The 19,755-nt window shown below is 36.4% G+C and overlaps 1 protein-coding gene across 3 annotated transcripts; it reads left to right on the forward strand.

Moving 5' to 3' along the window:
- Positions 1-966: 966 nt before the first annotated feature.
- Positions 967-18,341, forward strand: LOC110830653 (uncharacterized). Of its 3 annotated transcripts, none has more exons than XM_022065801.2 (14): positions 967-1,123; positions 2,377-2,567; positions 3,440-3,525; positions 3,717-3,809; positions 8,993-9,438; positions 10,115-10,238; positions 12,178-12,432; positions 12,775-12,912; positions 13,205-13,438; positions 13,836-13,937; positions 15,285-15,426; positions 15,875-15,970; positions 16,209-16,474; positions 17,312-18,341. In XM_022065801.2, exons 2-14 carry the CDS (start codon positions 2,387-2,389, stop codon positions 17,861-17,863), a joined length of 2,715 nt encoding a protein of 904 aa, XP_021921493.1. In that variant the 5' UTR covers positions 967-1,123; positions 2,377-2,386; the 3' UTR covers positions 17,864-18,341. The 3 variants fall into 3 exon arrangements, with proteins under 3 accessions (XP_021921493.1, XP_021921494.1, XP_021921495.1); XM_022065802.2 differs by having other exon boundaries at positions 981-1,123; positions 2,360-2,567; XM_022065803.2 differs by lacking the exons at positions 967-1,123; positions 2,377-2,567; positions 8,993-9,438.
- Positions 18,342-19,755: the final 1,414 nt, after the last annotated feature.

The following is a 19,755-nucleotide window of genomic DNA, read 5'->3' on the forward strand; positions in this document are numbered from 1 at the left end:
CGTAAAAAATGCCGCATATTCTCAATAACTCAATTATTTTGGCGTCATCCTACTTATATAATTATTTTCTGAAATGTATAGTCTGTGAAGATGGCTGTCTTCTGGTTAGTTGTGCCTTGTTATCTGGTAGTTTACTGACGTTTCAGATGTCCTTGCTGACTCCAACATCAGGGCGATATCGCAACAACCCAGAAGACAGCCATCTTCAGACTCACTGCCGTGGGGACCTCAAATCCAGTACAGTCTATGTTCACGGTAGTCCAGCAACCGGAACCTATTAGTCTTTATCATCTTATCATTGCAATGGTGTAAGATGCAGTGTCCGCTGAATTCAGCCTCTGACCAGACCTTTACCTCCTGGTCTAAACAAACTAAGCAGTCATAACAACAGACTGATTTAAACATTTTATTCTCTCTGCTTTTCAAGGATGTGCCTTGCCAACACCAGCGCTTTTTCGCAGGAAGGAAACCTAACGGAATAGTTACACATTAATGAACGTCATAATTTAAATGCTTATGACGAAACACAATTCCTTGTTTTGTTAAATGTACGTTATATGGGAAAATGTTCCAAACATTGGTTTCAAAATATCTATTTTAAATACAAATCTTACGTACGATGAACCGTTGCTGAGAATGTCAGTTTAAACTTTCAACTAAAGTTGTGTATATATATTGCTTCAATGCATAAGGGCAAAAAATGGCAGTTGTTATGAATCTGTTAAATCACATTTCATCCAAACCTAAATTCTGGACTTATTCATAAACCTGGACGTTATATATAATGAGCATATGTAAACGTGGATCTACAGGAATCTCACATATCAGCGTTTTATTTACATTTTATTATTGAATCTCGGGGTTTTAACATGGTTCATTTAATACAGATGGCTCTTCTTCACTGTATGTTGTCCGTTTTCGTTCTCCGTGTTCATGAGACTCGTTGGTTGAAATAATTCTGTGAATGGCATTTTCCTGCGGTTTGCTATTCTGTGATTGAAAGTGGAGTTCAGTGGTTGGCGTTGGTGAAAAGTAGTTGGTCTAATAATTTGGTCTACCTTTTTTACAAGAAGTGATATCTTTGCGTCTCAGAAGTAGTAGTTCTTTAATATTATAAGCAAACGTAAGTAACATAATGTAGTTTCCGTCCTGCATATGTTTAATAAGTATATTTTATCGTATATCTTTACTTTGTGATCGCTATCGTAAGTTTGGGGCGTAGTAAATTTCGTTATGGTCATGTGGTAAATTGTGCAGGAAGTCTGTATGATATTGTTGCAGAGTTAGGCATGTGTATGAGTTCTTTATATTTTTGTTAAAACTAATGTCGTTTTACTTGGGATTGCTACGTACCATTAGTTTGGTTCGCCGCCATTTTGGAGTTTGTGTTATTCAGTCCATAGCATTACCGGTTTGTGTAAATTCGGTTTTAAACTGTAGTTACTTTTCAGTTCCTAACATTATGACGAAATGTAGATTGATTGAACAGAACTTTCATAAAGTTTTATGCTTATCTATAGTACACGATTTATAGAATGTTCCTTCTTATTGTTGAATAGTATTCTCTGATACATTAGGTATGTGTCTAAAAGTCTTGTGTATAAAATAGTTCATTTGCATTCTATAGATCTTTATTGGCCCAAGCTAATGATGTAGAACATGTCATAGCACAAATACAGTACTTGTTTCTAATACAAATATGAATTACATAGTTATAGTGATTTACACTCAACTACCTTGTTGTAGCAAAAATTATTACACGAGAACTCACAACTATTGCTTAAATGTATTTATAATAGCTGAGAATTTTTGTTTGAGGTAAATTCTTCTATGGAGTAGAAGGAATGAGATAGGAAATACTTTTTTAAGTGCTTACTTGAACTTCATATGGTGATTGAGTAATGGAATTGTGTAGTTGTAGAAGTCCATTCATATAATTTTACCATTGTTCTTCAAACATTACAATCTCTGTGATTGTTCAATCTACATGAAACAAGTTTACATTTGAAGAAGAAATTTTTGTTGAAATCAGCCTTTGAAAGGTGGTCATATTATTTAAATTATGTGGTAAGAGTAGCAACTCTAACCATATCCAGGTACAACAACAACTACAGGCAGCCAATATTTTGATGACTCTTGTTCTTCATTCCTGTCTCAATCCTAATCCTCCTCTCATTTATATTAAATTATACCAAAATCAGTGTGTTCAACTATAGCATGGCTAATTATGATCACCACATATTGACAAATGAATGCCAAGAGTTGGGGAGGTTGTAGTTTGTTCAAATGAGGCATTGTGTTGGTTTTAGGTATGTTGTCAGGTTCCGCTAGAACCAGTCTTCACTTATTTAAAGTTTAGAATTTATGTAATTCCAGAACTGCATTGATGTCTCGTCGAGGTTTTAGTGCAAGGGGCAGTTCCTTTCGTGGCAGAGGAGCAGATGGTAGTAGCTGGAGTAGTGAGAACAGCCGTGGACGAGGTGGCTTTTCAGGTGCTTCAAGAGGGCGCTTTGGTTGGTACAAAGAACATTCCTCCAGTTTTGATTCTCGGAGCAGATACCCATCAGGTATTGTACTTTTATAAGCTTTAAATAATGCATTTTTGTGTGTGTGGAGGTTTGTATGCATGCATGCACATATACTTAATAATCATGGGTCTGTTTTTCAAGGTTGCCCTCAGTGGACTAGTGGTTAGCATGCTCACCACTGGACCCGAGGTTTGTGGGTTCAATCCCTGCTGAGGTTGATGGATTTTTAAGGTTGATAAAAATCCGTAGCACAACTTCCTTCTGAGGGGAAGTAAAGCCGGCGGTCCCATGTCGTAGATTTACCGCATGTAAAAGAACCTTGTGAGCATGATACGAGATGTTCGTAAGCAAAATTCAGCGGCCATTTCTCACCCAAGTCTCTCCTGATTCACTGCTAGATGGCTCTGGCAGTCAAATCAGGAGTGAGTAGAATTTGTGCAGTGTCAGTGAGCTGGTCACTCACTACTATTCAGTGCACGCTTTAAAGACTATGAAACCTCTGAAAGGAGGCCCTGTGCCCCACTTAGGAGTTACAGGAACTACTACTACTACTACAGTGTTTGAAGGAATGTAAAACTGCGTTAATAATTTGCAATGAAATTGCATTCAAATGGATATGGTAGCTATTTGAGACAAGTACCCATGCAAGGATGTTTGGTTTATGGCCTGTCCATTATTTTCTTGAGAAGTATTGCACCTGCCTTATTTTATGCATAGCCTTAAACATAAGAGAATAGAAGTGTACTTATGATGTAAAGATTTCAAGTGTCACTTAAGTGGTTTGGATTTTCAGACAGTTGTCTGAAGGTTCATGTTGCTAATACCAGATCCCACTTTTTGACCAAATTCTGAGCCAGTTCAGTTTTGTTTGTGTTCTAGTATTTGATAATAAAAAATTAAATTGTTTATAGGCGGTGGAGTTAGTAGCAGTAGTGGTGAAAGATACACCAGCCGAGGTCGTGGAGATGACTCCAGCTATCGGCGCTACAGCCGTATGGTGAGATTTTAACTGTGTTTAAAATTTAATAGACGAAGGAACCAAAAGACAAGTTTGAATTATCAGAGTTTGTTGCCTCATCTATACTCTGCTAATCATACATAATAAAAACTTGCAGGATGTGAATGTGACAACTTTAATTTGAGATATCCTATCGTTCTTCCTCAACTTATTTCTATTTTGTGTTATAGGATGGACCAGGTTACTCAGCTCGTGATCACAGTCATCACAGATCTCCAGAGTCCCAACGCAAACGTTTGAGGACTGATCATGGTTATGTACAGGTAGAGTGACAAGGTTTAGATCTTATCAGTTTTGAGTACTTGAGTTTTCATGATTTCTCTTCTTGCAGATGATGCCTGAGATTGCAGTCTTAAGTTTCATTTCAGTGATGACATATTTCAGCAGTGTACGTAACATGAAAAGGAACTGAGTTTATGCTATAGATATCTCATTAACTCTTCATATCCCTTGTCTACTGTCCTACTTTTTTTTCTAGTTTCCTTTGTTTAGTAAATTTTATTAATTCTATTTTCAATTATCCTGTATAAGATGAATTCCAATTAAGGAGGGCATAATTTAGATATACCCCAGCTTTTTGTGCCATTTTTTGATCTGTCGCAGTGTGTTGAAAGAAAATATATTTTATTTTAATTTCCTGTATTTGGCATTCAAAATATGTTATTAGAACAATGACCCTAATGCAAAAAAGCAAAATTGATGCCAGAAAAAAGATAATTAAATTGAAATCCTTGATGCAGTTTGCATATAGGGATCTTTCACTTTTATGAACTGCTAAAATTGTAATGTCCATTGTATGAAATACAGTAAAACCTCTCTAAGTTGGACACTTGTGGTTCCACGAAAATGTGTCCAACTTACAGAGGTGGCCAAGATAGAGGGAAAGAGAAATATCAGATTGTGGTCTAATGACAATATAGTCTATTTACTTACATACACTAACTGCTGTAGGCTTACTTGAATTAAGAATTAATGACAATAGTATTAATAATAATCTTTTGAAGCCCACTCCCATGCATTGCACATTACACCCCAGTCTCAATAACATTTTCTAAAGTTAATTCCACTAATTTTTGCCTCCCCATCGCAAAAACAAAAATTCCATTTCTGTTAACACAGTCTGAACTCAAATGCAAGCACAATACTGATGGAGTTAAAACTGTGTCTTCTGTGATACTGTAGTCCAGTTAAGGGTTCAGCAAAAGAACAGTTAAACACTTGCAATGCATTCCAGTGATGGGTTCAATGTTATAAGATAATCCTCCTGAGAGGAGGCATTAATCAGTCAGAAATTCAAAATAACAAAATATGTAACTGATAAACTTTCCCTGAAAAGCATCGAAGTTAAGTGCATGAACCTGTCCAACTTACAACAAAAGAGGTGTTCAACTTCCAGGATAAAGGGGTGTCCAAGATATATGGTATTGTGGACATGTAAAATTATAGGATATTCGCTGGTTCCAATTAAAAGTGTCCAATATAAAGGGGTGTCCAGGATATAGGGGTGTCCAACTAGATGGGTTTTACTGTATCATCATACCACTAGGTCTCCTACGCCTCTCAGGTTTTCTGACCGAAATCCTGTATGCATCCCTCAACTCATAAGGTTCACAGTCCATCTACACAAGAAATTTTGATTATAGGTTCATTGCTTGTTAAGATCCACTACAAGATTTGATCTAAAATGATTGTATTCAGGTGGTTCTCTTTTAAGTGCTCACAACTAATAGATATCACTGCTAAGTTGTAAGCATATTTTAAACATTACATTTGCATGTATCTGTGTGATTGCTTTACAGTTATTCGTAATAGGTATGTACCTGGAAGCGTTGGAAGTTTGACCTAGAGTAGAAACATATTTTTTTCTCTGTTTTGAAGGTGTATTCTGAAATGGAAGGGTGAAGATTTTAAGTTGTACGGCTATTTTGTAAGATGTTGGCTGAAATATTAAACTATTAGAATGTTCAAGCTGTCTGTGAGTTGTTTATAACCTGAAGTTACGCTTTAGCAATCATATCAGTTTTGAGTACTTAAAGAGAGCCACCAGGAGATGACTATTGAAGGTTGAAACATGTAGTGGATCTTACTGGACATTGGAATTGTAATAAAAAATGTGTAGACAGATTGTTAATTTATTTATTAACACAAAACAGGATGCATTCCTTAAAATTATCCAACAGCCATATCATCAGAGGTGCATGCCCCACCCATTTTATCTTCCTTGGTTTAGTTTTCGTAATAAAGTTTGTTTAAGAGTGCAAATTATGGAGTTCCTCATTGTGCTGTCTTTTCCATCATCAGCCTAGTATATCCTCTTTCTGAGGTCCAACACTTATTCAGCTTGAAAGATACGCAGAAGGACTATAACAGTATTCATGTAAATATGGGTTTGTAGACTTCAGTGCCTGTTGGTTTTTGATGTGTGAATGCAATCGATTAAATGTTTGTTCTGTAAATTCAGAAAATGTGTCTTAGAACATTCCAAAAAGACAAAGAACAGACTTCCAGCATGCATCCTATTAGGGCACCTGAACTTGTGTGCTGGTGTAAGATGTCTTATTGTTGGACATAGATAAGTTTACATTAGAGCTTCAGATATTTTCATTTTGATTAATAAAGTTTTTATCATTATATATTAATGGAAAGAAAAATTTAATGTTAAGTATTTGCAAAAGAAATTTGATAACAATGCTTGGATGGAATATTAGCAGAAACCTCTTGTGTGTGTTGTGCACGAAAACAGAGTGTACAAGACTGAGAATCACAAGTTATTAAAACTACTGGTGTGATACAGTATATTGCCTGTTATCATTTTATATTTTCTGTTCTAGTAACAAAGAGCTTGTAATAATAAGTCAAATATTAACACTGCTAAATAAAGGATTGGAAAGTAGTAAGTGTTAAAGGAGGAGTGTGCAGACTTTTCAGAGTAGGTTACATTTTAAAATGTGACTGTTATTCAGAACCAATTTGAAATTTTGGTACCCATTCACTCAATTTCATATTCTAATTAATTGTTAATTTACTTCTCTTGTGATGCAGGATAGATTTAAACTTCTCAGTGTTAATACTATAGTGGCAGTGTTTGTCTTTTGTCAAGTTAATGAATGTTCTCTTTGATGTAACAGGAGGAAATTTCAATTTTCCTTGCATTGTTCATCCATGCGTTTGTTTCTCAGTTTTTATTTAAGATGCTTGTTGTTCACAAGTGGACTGTAAGTGTTTCCATACAGTGATGTAAGTACAATAGCTTGTGGATTAAGCTCGGTAAATTCTTTTGAGGGAGGTGGAATTTGTAAAATCCTAGAAGGGAAGCAATAACCTCTGCCTGCCAGGCTTGTTTGTCATTGGAATTACTCCTGTACCCATCCAGCAGCTGTATCCTTGTTGGTTTCATGTGCAGATTTACTACTGAAGTCCCAAACCTGGATTCTCATTCTGTAGTGTGAACTGAAAAGTGCAAAGTTTGTTTTTCTTATGATGATTATTTGAAAATGTTTAAATAAAACTGTCAGGTTTATGTGAAAAAATTTGGTATTTTGCTTGTGTGTGCCTTAGAAGGTATAGTTGTATATTTACTACTGTTGTAGGATCAGAAAGTAATTCAGTCTGCGGATTTGGATTTTGTTACAGCATGTGAATTGTTTTGGGATGTGTTTAATAGACTTCTTCACTTTTGCTGAAGAAAAGTGTGTGAGTTACATTTTGTTAGCCACTATCAGCCATTTATTAGAGTTTGGACGTCAAAGCAATATTTAATCGGAGCGTGATGATGTGTGTATGCACACAGATTTTTTTCTTTTATATTGAAAACTTAGCTCTATCCAAGACATTTTTCTATGTGAAATATCTTGAAACGGTATAGATGTTACAGTGTTCTAATTGCCAGAACAACTCTGTATATTTCATGCTTTACTTCGTGGATAAAACTTTTTAATTTCCTACAGTCAGTAACAACACTGAACATCTTGGTCAAATAATTTGCACTCTTGCGTCATGTTCTGAAGATTCCAAGTTTGAATTTTGACTGTGAGACTAGCTGTATTGACTGAGAAATTGCTTTCATTTGGCATTGTGTTTAATTTGTACAACTGAGAACCCAGTAAAGTCAAGTCAAAAGGGGAAATGCATATGTTATGATTTTATTTTCCAGTTTTGTTTACTTTTATGTTTCTGTACCATTGAACATATTGGTCACAAACACTTCTCTGTTCCCATTGTTATTGACATGACCAGGAAATAGTATCAGAATTAATTAGTATACAATATGTGTGTTATTTTGGATCTTCATTAACATTTTTTATGGATTACCTTTGAGATTTAGGTGTTTGTCAACATTACAGCAAGTACAACACTGAAGATTTGTGTATATTAGAGAGGAATTGAGAGATCTGAAGATTTGAGTTGCCAAATGAAAAAGTTTTATATTTAGTATTTTACCATAAACAAAATAATTAAATTTTCTTCTGACAGACTACAAGGGACAAACTCCATCTAAGAAGATTGAATTGGAGGAAGATTGTTTATACTGTACATCTGATATGTATTATTTTTCCTACTGTGGACAGGTTTCCATTTTACCTATCCAGTGTCACAATATTGGTACTTATGTTTATGTCAGTAGCAAAGATGAGAAATTTAACACTTTCATTGTATTAGAACAGATGTACTACAGAATGACTGATGTGACTCTAGGAAAGGAAGACAGATCTGAAAGATATGAGATAATTATCTAGTGATGTATCACTGTTGTTTTTCTAATCATGGACAGGTTTCCATTTTACCTATGCAGTGTTACAGTTTTGGTATTAATATTTGTCACTGTCAAGGATGAGAAATTTCGTGGTGTTGGCACAAACATACTGCAGAACAGTTGATATGCCTCTGGAAAAAAGAAGGCAGCTCTCATCTTAAAAGTGAAAGAGAATTCAGATGATTGCCTGATGATTTAACAGTGTTAGATTTGTGACAAAGCACAGAATAGATAATGCAAACTTAAAAACCCAGGCAAGGTGAAGATCAAATGTGCCATCATGTGGTTTTTGAAATGCTAATAAAACACACTCAAAGCTGTACATAACATTTCTAAATGAAAACGTTGAGTTATAATGTTTCATTATTTGTGTGTGAGAAGAAGTTTTATGCAAACCTGTCTTATAGACATGGCTCATTATGAATGATAACTGTAACTATTAAGATGACCCAGTATGTTTGGGTGGAATTGTAAATCTTTGATTTGTTTGACGTTTGTGTAACTTGTAAGCCTGTCCAATATTGCTCGACCTGCCTAATAAGGAGGGACTTATGTTGGTTGTTAATTGAAGAATGTTGATGTTTGAAAGCCTGACAACAGTATCATTGTTTCAGAATTTCAGTGATGGTGAACATGCAGATGGGAACTCCTCTTCATTGTAATAGCTGCTTATGTTTTGGGTTTGCCATACAGGCCTCGTCTAGCCGTCGCAGCCACGAAGGCGGCTACGGGGGTGGGAGTGATTACAGTAATCGTTACGGTTACTCCGAGGAGAAGGGAGGCTATGCAGATGAAAGGGGCCGCAGTTACCGCGAGGAGAGGCGGTCAGCCAGTAGTTTCAGAGACCGTTCAAGGGAGGATTATCCCCACAGAAAGGCTGAACAGCTGGACTCAAGCATGCCCCCACCTTCTAGTGCCCCCCCTCGGCATCTATCCTCCCCCCGAGGCTCCTTCAGGGGGCGCATTAGTGGCAGGGGAACAAGAGGCATGTCGAGAATGATTTTCCCCAGACGAGTCGACACCATACTCATCAGGAAGAAAAACATTATGGATTCTAGTTACAACTTCCGAAAAAGAATGTTAGCAGCAAGATCACAAGCTGAAACCCTAAGGAGACTCAAACTTCAGAGGTTGCGGAGGTAATATCTGTTACGGTATATTAAGAGAAAAGAAACTGGCCGAATGGTTACAAAATGACATACAGAGAGAACAAGAGGAAATTGGACTATACAGCTCTGAGTATATATTTGTTCTTATACAAAGATTGAAAGGGGAAATGGATTAGGCTGATCATGGAGTAGATGGCCTATGTATAGAGTTGAAAGAAAGCATTGTCTCTAGTTATTTGTTATACGTGGCACCTGCAACAGCCAGAAACACATTAACTTGCATGTAAATTTGTTGGATGTCACCAATACAAAGTCAATTGTACTTCGATGAAAGTTACACAGCCAAGGATTGAGGGAAATTGGGTTACAATGGCAAATGAAATTAATCGTAACAATAAATAATGCATTGATTGGGGAATACGAATGTACGCAAAACTCTTTGTTCCATTTCTGAAGATGAACAACCTTCAGTGTATGTACATAGATATAGAAAAGAGAGAGATAGAAATAAATATATGGAGAAAGGAGGTGAACAAGTTTGTGGAAACTGCTGCTGTAACAAGATTTGACGTCGGACTCATTGTCATGAGGGTGAGATGGGAGGCTGGACTTTCTATAATTTGTTTGTGTGTGTGTGTGTGTGTGTGTGTGTGTCTCTGTCTCTGTGTCTATGTTTGTAATGTACTAACTTGTTCTGCAATATTAGGATTAGGGAAGCAACATTGTCATCCAAAAGGGATGGCCAGGGGGACAAGGAAGGGCCGAAAGCAACTGAAGACATAAGTGATGAGGATGAGAAAGAAGAAAATTGGGATGAAGAAATGGAAAAAGTAAGTGCTAACTAACAGTTCACATGGCCCTTGTCTTATTTCTTCAGTCTGTGGTAATGTAACTCCAGAATTATGTTTCTTCTCATTACTGTTACTCAGATCATACAGTAATGCGGTGTTTTGTGATTTTTTAAGTAAAGTGTTCATGACCTTTCTAGATATATTTTGCATTATCCATACTAAAAAGCATATAGAATTCCATATTGTTGCAACTGTAACACTCCCATTTATCTGTGCATGACCTATTTTTCATAAATGCCGACAGGTGTTAGGTAGGCTTTTGACATTTTCTCATTCCCAATTGGAAGGGGGTTTGATATGGGAGAGTCTACAGAAGATATGGGCAAAGAATTTTGTCTTCTTCATTACTGTACAGTCAGTATCATTGGTGAGGGGAGATTTGTTCAAAAGTTTATGGTGATGTCGTGCAGTCAATTTCTTTATGGTATGTTAACACTTGTGATGCCTAAGTAAGTTCACTGAAAATCATAAGAAAATTTTACTGATAGTTAAACTAAAGCTTGAGAACCTTGAAAAATTTGTCAGTGAAGAATTGGCGACTGAATTAGCCAAAGATTATGGGGTAGGAATTAAGTGAATGCGTACATGAAATGACACTACCGTGCTGACTTCAGTGAAGATGACAACATAATAGCATTTTGTAGTATGGACCCACAGAAAAGAAGAGCTCCAGGATTAACAGCATCCATCCAAAAATCAAGTTCACAATAGAGGCAGAACAAGACAGGACACTTCCGTTCTTAGACACCCAACTAAACAGGAAACCAGATTTTTCACTTGGACACACTGTGTATAGACCAGTGGTATTCAACCTTTTTTGTTCGCCTACCCCCCAGATATAATTTCTCTTCCAACTTTGTACCCCTAAAGTTGTTGGTGTATAATTCAAGTTATACATAGTATATAATCTACATCTAAATTAAATAAATTACACTACTGATTATTCAATGTTTATCATAATTTTTTTTTTTTAAATTTCACGTACCCCCTAAGATGTCTTCGCGTACCCCAGGTTGAATACCATTGGTATAGACAACCTGTACACACTGATTTGTACTTTAATGCGAAGTCTCAACACCATGCAGCCCAAAAGAAAGCATTGCTCACAACGCTCGTCCTGTGTCCGAGAACCATCTGTGACACTGAAAGTCTTGAGGGTTAATTGGAGCACCTGAAGAAGGCCTTCGGGCAGAATGGATACAGCAACCACGACTTAATTTTAGTTCTATAGTAACCATAAGCCACTGTGTATGGAGCCCACTGGTGTAGCTGTTGCCATATCAGCACTTCCACAAACAAGATCAGACTGCTGGCTAAACATAATATCAAGACCATGCACATCCCAGCCGGGAAAAGTATTCGTATGCTTGGATCTGTCAAGGATAATTTCGTTCTGAAGGTCCCAGACATAAACTTTGTCACCTGTGAATGCAGCAAAGATACAGAGTGTACTGTATTTGAAATAATTTGATGTCAAATTAATGAGATTGAACTGTTGCAATGGATTATATAAAAACTAAACAGGTTGTTATTGATTATAATTTTCTTTATTAAAATCTCAATCTTAAACTGCCTGCATGTAGATTGCTGATGATTCTTCATACTTCACAAACAGTGAAAACTTTGAAATACCAGTGTTTCAGCATATACATTTTCTTGCAAGTTTTCTAAATTGTATTATGCGTGAGTTTTGTAAGACCTTCCAAAATTACTTTTATGAGAAGTTGTAAAGCCCCATGCCACATTCTGTAAATTTCTGACAAGTCATTAACAGAAATAGGTGAATTGGAGATTTCCAGTGTTCAGTCTGATTTAATTTTGTTTGTAGTTTCATCTGAGTTGATTGTTTTAATTGAATCTGCTTTTTCTTTATAGTTTAGTTTATCAATGTTAATGGCATTTCATGCTTCATGAACAGGCAGATGCAGATGACGACGACGATGATGATGAATTGGAAGAAGGTGAAACTCCAGACAAGAAGGACAAGACAAAAGTCAAGGAGAAGAAAAAGGAAGCAAAAACATCAAGCAAGGATGATGAACGAGAGGAGGGTGAAGAGGTTGATGATGATGATGATGAGGAAGAGGAAGAAGAGGATGACAATGGGGACTCCGCTTCTGGTACAGCGTCACCACCTAAGAAGTCAGATGTGAAGAATGAAAGTGGTGTACATGTAAGCATTCATTCATGAAAACGAAAGTACTTATTTCTATGAAACTTTATCAGTTATTGCCACTCATGAAAACAGTTTGTGCAGTTGCCATGTTATTCCATTTTCCATAAATCAGTACCATAAGTTGCATAATTTTGAAACATTATCCCAATACAAAACATAAGACCAGGTGTTCAGTACATTTCCATTTAATTGTACATTTTCCTTGTTGTTTTAATAGCTTTATTTGTTTCCAAACAACATCTATCTCCATACTAATTATTATTCTCTTAGGTGGGTTTTAATATTGCTTATTAACTCATTGTACAAAGAACTTAATTTTACATTTTATGTAATTTTTAGGTTACAATTAAACAAGATTCAGATGCCCGTGCTGTAAGTGAAGAAGGTCGAAAACGCATACCACGATCAATGATAAGTGGTAGGCCATACATCCGTTTGACCTGCCCCCACTGCTATGTGCGCTGCATAACGTTTAAGGTTTGCATATGTCTGTGAAGATATTTATTTTGTAATTGATTGGAAAAAGAGGGAGTTCATGAACTGCATGAGGAGACACTTCTTGGGAGGCCAGTACATAGAGTAATATTAAAATGAAGATAAACTGGCTCAAGATATGACACAATAAAAGGCTTTTGTTACAGTGGTGATAATTTTTTGAGTATTGAGTTTGTCAGCTAAATAACTTTCCATCCTTTCTGTGAGCTGCTGTAAGAAAATTAGTGTGAATTTAAATTTTGTTTAGTATTGTAATATGTTTTTCTGTTTCCAGGAATACACATTACATTTGTACACGTCGAAGCACATAAACATGATGCGTAAACAGTCCCTGAGGCACAAGCAAACACTTGCACGTATGCGTATGAGCCAGAGACAAAAGCAGCGACTTGTGGAGGAAACTGAAGAAGTTCATGGCAACCTTGCACCGCGCTCAAATTTCTGTCCTGTATGCAAGCTGAACTACAGGCAGCTGAAATCGAAACATCAGGCTTCAGAATCTCATCGGGTAGGTTTTCCTTACATGTGGTATGGATTTAATTGCTGTGGTCCCTTGGTTTCATATAGACACATTTTGTTATTATGTTTATGATATTACACTGCCTACAGTTTTGGCCAATCAGAATGCTCCTAGGTGGATCCAGCAGGCCTCAGCCAATCAGCAACCTCTTTTATGAGCATTTTGAGCTCAGCTGACTGGCCATTCAGTGTTCAGTTTGTGTTGCTTATGGAAACAAGTCACTTGAATGTCTATAGTGTGTTCCCTGTTTTCGATTAACGACGATTGTAATTAACTATGGTTTTATGTGAAAGCAGTTATTGTTAACTTAAGGACCACTGTATGCTACATATAGGAAGTGTTGCATGAAAAAATATTTACATATATGTATAAATTCTCTTTAAAGGCTATGAAGAAATTCTTGATGCCATATTGCCGTGTATGTCGCATGGGATTCAAGTCTCCTATGCTTTATGAAAACCACATATGCTCCTTGGACCATCTTAAGGTAAGTACATTGTTGTATATGTTTTTCAAAGGAGGGAAATGAGTTCCTAAAGCTCCTAATGTACATGATTCACACACATATATATGTATACACACTCAAATATTAATAAATAAATTTATAACACAGTTGTCCAACAGTAATGTTTACTGGTACACCTGTTCTGTGGGTCTTTAACACTTTGCCGTGCCATTTTATTCTATCCTAATTATGTCACAATAATTACTCTTCATGCACCTGCATTTAAGTCTATTAAGAAGAGCACAAGGGATATTTTACTTTGTTTTTGTTGTGTTACGATGCATCAGAGGTTTCAGTATTGATTAATACTGTCTTATTGACAACAGCTTACTTGCCTTGTGATTTTCACATGAAAAAGAAGGCTTATAATTGGAATTAAAATCCCTGATACCTAGGCCAAGAAATAGGGATCCAGAGACTTGTGTTTCTTAAACCTTTATGGTTTACAAGACTGACAATGATCCCATTGCTCTCAAGGTTTGGAGTTTGTTGTGGTCCTGTTTTGCAGTGTGATTGTCATACCTGAGCTTCTGTCCCTACTGTATGGAAGATGAATAGTCAGAAATGTACTGAAAATTATGTATTTTCATGGAAGTATACAGTGAAAAGAAAATGTACATTATTTTTGTTTGTCTTAAGTGTGGGAAAAATGTTTGTAGCGTGAGACTGTAAGAGTATTGTACATTAAACGTGTGCTTTCTTTCTTGTTTTTAATTGTATATAGTGTGAGAGATATCTATAGTTCTGGATTGTACAAGTGATTTAGAAGTCCCTGTGACCTCATAAGTAAAATGTATTTTTCGTGGTGAACTGACAGTTACGACATGGTAAAAGTTTGTCAAGGTCATATGGTCATGTAACACGAGTAAGTCAGGTGTGTCACCTAGGGCAGTGGTATTCAACCTTTTTTGTTCGCGTACCCCCAGATATAATTTCTCTTCCAACTCTACCCCCAAAGTTGTTGGTGTGTAATTCAAGTTATACATAGTATATAATCCACATCTAAAATAAATTACATCCAAAATAATGTATTAAATTTGGCCCTGATTATTCAGTGCTTATCATAAAATAATATTTTTTTAAATTTTACACACCCCTTAAGATGTCTTCGCATACCCCCAGGGGTACACGTACTCCAGGTTGAATACCACTGACCTAGGGTGTGTGCACAGGGACTCTTTGCTCTCTGTATGTATTGAGCACAGAGAAGAATGAATTCTTTTCTTTTGGTGATGTAGTGCCTCGGCATTGCAGTATCTGTAGTTCTGACCATTTTCGTATTCGAGAACATGCTAAGAATGAAGACGCTATGAATATTGATTGTTTCAGAGGAAAGCAAGACTTGAGGAGCGTATGATGCACTTGCATGACCGAGGACGGGATGTAGATGATGATGGTAGTGGAATGGATGAAGACAAGGAATTGAATATGGACAACTTTATGATACTTGATTCTGTTGGTACTGTTGATGGTAAGTATTGATAATGCACAAAATAGGACATCATTGCTGCTCCCGGTCACTCCACTTTATTGTTTCTTGTACATTCTTTGTGTTTATTTTATATCAGGTTGTGTTTGGTTTGTGAAAAGAAATCAGGTCAGTTTTTGGATTTGTGCAAGTCGGAAGATTATGCATCAGGTCTGTTTATTATTTCAAGTAAATTTTCAATGATAAAAGTTAAATATCCAGAGATTTATGAGATAGTAACAGCCAGCAGCACTCTCCATGCAACCATCTATATTTTATCTGATGTATTTTTTCTGAGCATATGTAATTTAACGCAGTCCATGCAGGGGAACATAAAATGGTGGGGCAGTGGACAGTACAGAGGATGTGTAATCAGAATATACATTAAAGGAGAAGGGTGGTAGGCTTGTGTTTAAATCATCATGCTTCACACATTTTAACCCATTTTCAGATACTGGTGATGAAGGAGATGGTGATGATGGGAAACCAAGAAGTGAAAAAGACAAGGAGGGTGAAGAGAAGAAGTCAAAATCTGAAATTAATCTTGGTAGGTAATATGATCATGAGATAGTACTCTATTACTTCATACTTACTTTACCAGAAATATGCTTTTTGCCATAATTTGCAACTTCAAGAAGTGATTTTTAAACTCTATTGAAGAACCTCAGAATTATGTCCAGTAATGTGTTTTGATGTTAACATTCTTGAACATTTTAACTCTTATTATTTGTGCACATGTTCTTGCACAGTGAAGTGGTTACTGATATTTTGATTCATTCTCTTAGGTTCGGAGTATGTAAAGAAAATTGAGGTGTACTTCTGTGAGTTGTGTCGCATTTACTTGCCTCGATTAGACCAGACAGAGAGAGCTCTTTCAATTCACTGTCGCACTCGGACTCATTTGCAGCGGTATGTGCGTTATCGTGATGATAGAGCGCTGAGAAGTAAAGCAGAGAAAATACATCATCGCAAGGAAGTAGCAAAAGAAAACGCTGTGAAGGAGGCAGAGGCCAAGAAAAACTTGGAAGAAAAGACTGAAGGTGAAGATGAGGTAAGACTGTTTTCAGAATATCTTGGAAGCACTTGATTCTTCCTCGTCTCTTTACAGAACATTAATCAAAGCTGCGGTGACTTTCTTCTCCTGTCGAACCTTTTCTTCTGTGGAATAATTCCAGACTTAAAACTGTGTGGTGTAGCTAGGCCTTAGCAAAGTGTGTAGGCACTTCGTAACTGTATTATTGCTACCAAATTAAGTTTGGTATTGTATTAGTTTTGTTCTTTCAGAAACATTTCCACTTTTAAGTGGCAGATTTGAAGGGTCCCAACTTTGTTGTGTAGAGCTTTCTTCCTTGCAGTAGAAGAGTAATATTATTGTGTTTAGAATTAAAATTAATACCACTTTCAGCTTTGTGCCATATTTGGATTATACATTTCAATCAATTTTGTATGTTACGAGTACCTGTTAGAAGAGGATTTTTTCCTTCAAAGTTTATAAATTTTTGTTGTATTGAGGTTGAATTGTATTTACAAAATTTTTGTTGCATTAAAGTTTGTATTATGATTAAAATATTTTATTTGAAAATGGGTTTTATATCCATCACATATCGTTTTGGGTGTCATTGGTAAGGTAAATCCTAAATGTTTTAATTTAGAAATGCTCTATCCATAATAGAATCTTAATTCTTCTATCTTTAAGAGACTGTGTGGTACGTATATTGCAGATATGGCTGTACATTTCATACATTTAACATAATTTGTAATCTGTGTTGTATCTTCAAGCACAATTCCCCATTGTCACAACTTCTGCCTTTTTTCTTGTCTCTTTGTGTATCTCTGCAGTTTACTGTTTTTCCTCTGGCCTGCAAAGCACATGTATATTGTGTTTCAGAAAAAGGATGATGGTGCAAGCAGTTCAAATGAAAAAGATATTCCTGGTAAAGAATGTGTTAGTGTTGGTGACACTGAGGCAGGCAGTAAGAACAGTACAGAGGGAACAGCAAAATTGTCGCAAGAAGGACGTGATATCTCTGCTGAAACTACTGCAGAAGGTGGGGCAGAGGGAGATGGAGACATGGATCAAGACCTTGAAAGTGGAATGGATGACAAGTTATGGGCTGATGTTGATAAGGATCTCGGAGAACTGCTGCGTGAAGTAGTGGAGCCTGGTAATAAGTCTTCGGATGAGGATGATGATTCACGTGCTGAAGGTGGACGGTATGACAGATTTAGATACAGTGAGAAGGGAAGCGCAGCTACTGCAGATCCACCTTCTGAGGGAGATGCTAACAAGGCAGCAGTAGAAGCTGATGAAACAGTAACAAAATCTGATGCAGGAATGGGCACAAAAGTAGTAGAAAATATAAAGTCACTTGGAGACGATAAGAAACAGGCAGTGAATGATGTTCCTGCTGCTGCCACCGCTGCTGCTGAAAGCAACTGAGGAATTCGCTGTTCAAATCCTACATACTTTGTTGTTCATATTAGAAAAGCATGTAATCGATTTATACTTGTATAATATCTTGCAGATTATTAGAACTGTGCTGTGTAGTTCTCATGTGGCAAGTGTCCAGTACTAGATTAAAGTAAAACTTTTTCTGTGACATGAAATAATTAACACAATTTGTATGACATGTTAGCAGGACAAGTCCATACTCGATATAAAGGACAGAATCTTGATTTTTATGTCAGTAACTTTACCTGCACATAAAGGGAATCTTTGTTATGGATTTATGAATTCTGTACTTTTGTGCATTGAAAGTTTGTGTTACATTCAATTCAACGTCGAATGTCTGTGCAAATGGTTAAAACACAAATTTCATTCCTTTCTGAAATATCTTTTATTTGGCAGGTGTAGTGCCTGCCTCTTGAATGTAACTTGATGCAAATGCTAAAATAAACTTTGCTGTCAGGTCGGAAAATATACTCCAGGGTGGAGTATAAGGAATCTGTGTTCTTTTGCATCCCTCTCGCCCCTTCCAATTTTATTTACATATAAAATACTACTGTTGGCAAAGCACGTTTGCTGTAGAGGTCAGTGTATACAGGTATAGTTTATTCTACCTCATACTTCTATTAAATACTTGCACTGTATTGACTTTTTCTGCAAATGCAGGGTTAACAAATGATCTGAGTGGTTTATAACATTAATTTAATGAAAACTAAGCAGCACCCCGAAATGAAAGTTATATCACTGGACAGAGAACTTAAGACGGGAGAAGTGGCATGACTGATGGCCACTAGTGGTGCAACTGTTAACATGGAAGTAATATGGTGAATCACATTACTTTACTTAAATGTATATGGTGATTCAGAGCCATAGTACAATATTGTGGAGGTTGGAGAGAGAATTTTGAGCAGAAAATGTAACAACTCTAATTTGCCACCATTTTCAAGTGACAATATTTTATGTTAGTCACTTTGTATTATTGTTATTGTTTTGTATGGGCTCTGTGCTGAGAACTTGTGGATGTACTGTAGCCAGGGCCAAACTGCTTCCTTTGTTCATGTCTCCATCTTGCAGGTAAAAGGAAAGTGCATATACAAAAATAAAATATATATATATGCTAAAGATATTACTGATGTTGGCAATGAGACAGCAAATTACAAAGTTCTGCTGTGGGGAAATGTTTATAATATGAGTGATACATGTTTTCTTATCTTCTACCCTTGCCCTTTTACTTCTCATGGAGCTCAAATGCACAGATCTGCCCCAACTAGTGTTGTCAGCGTCACACTGAGTAGTGTTCAGGATCAGGAGGTGGAAGGACATGTCAAATACTTATTGTGATTAAGTACTGCACAACACATTCAATGAACTGACAGGTCACTTATCACAGGAAAAGCTAAGTATAAACAAATTGGCGAACCTGAAGTTTCAGCTAGTGCTAAGAGTATCTCCTTACTCCTACTACATAGAAGATTTTACTGCAGCCAAATAATTTGAGCTATTATAAATGCATGTAAGCAACAGTGGTTATGCTCATATGTTTATCTTTTGGCGGTAATTTTGTAGTTGACTAAATTACTGTGGTAACTACAATTTTGACGTAAATACGTCTATACGGAAGGGTCATTCGGCAAAACAGCGTTAGGAAAATGTGTAAGATCAACAATGTGTAACAGTGCTTTACTCCTTTACCTAAGAAACTAATTGTTTATTTGGCGTTGTTGTGTTTCATTACTGCCGTCAAAAATCCGCTTTCGTTATTACGGAAAGAGCTGAGCTGTGAATCGCTTGTAGAAGAAGTGCGTCGTAGAGTAGATAATATTGTGCTGTTAAAAACGTTTTAGAATATCACAAGTACTTATCTTATATAAGAATTATTAAGAAAT

Source organism: Zootermopsis nevadensis, unplaced genomic scaffold (genome assembly GCF_977971745.1).
Source record: "Zootermopsis nevadensis isolate Lab colony 2312 unplaced genomic scaffold, Znev_1.0 Znev_ptg000007l, whole genome shotgun sequence".
NCBI classification, from domain to species: Eukaryota; Metazoa; Arthropoda; class Insecta; order Blattodea; family Termopsidae; genus Zootermopsis; species Zootermopsis nevadensis.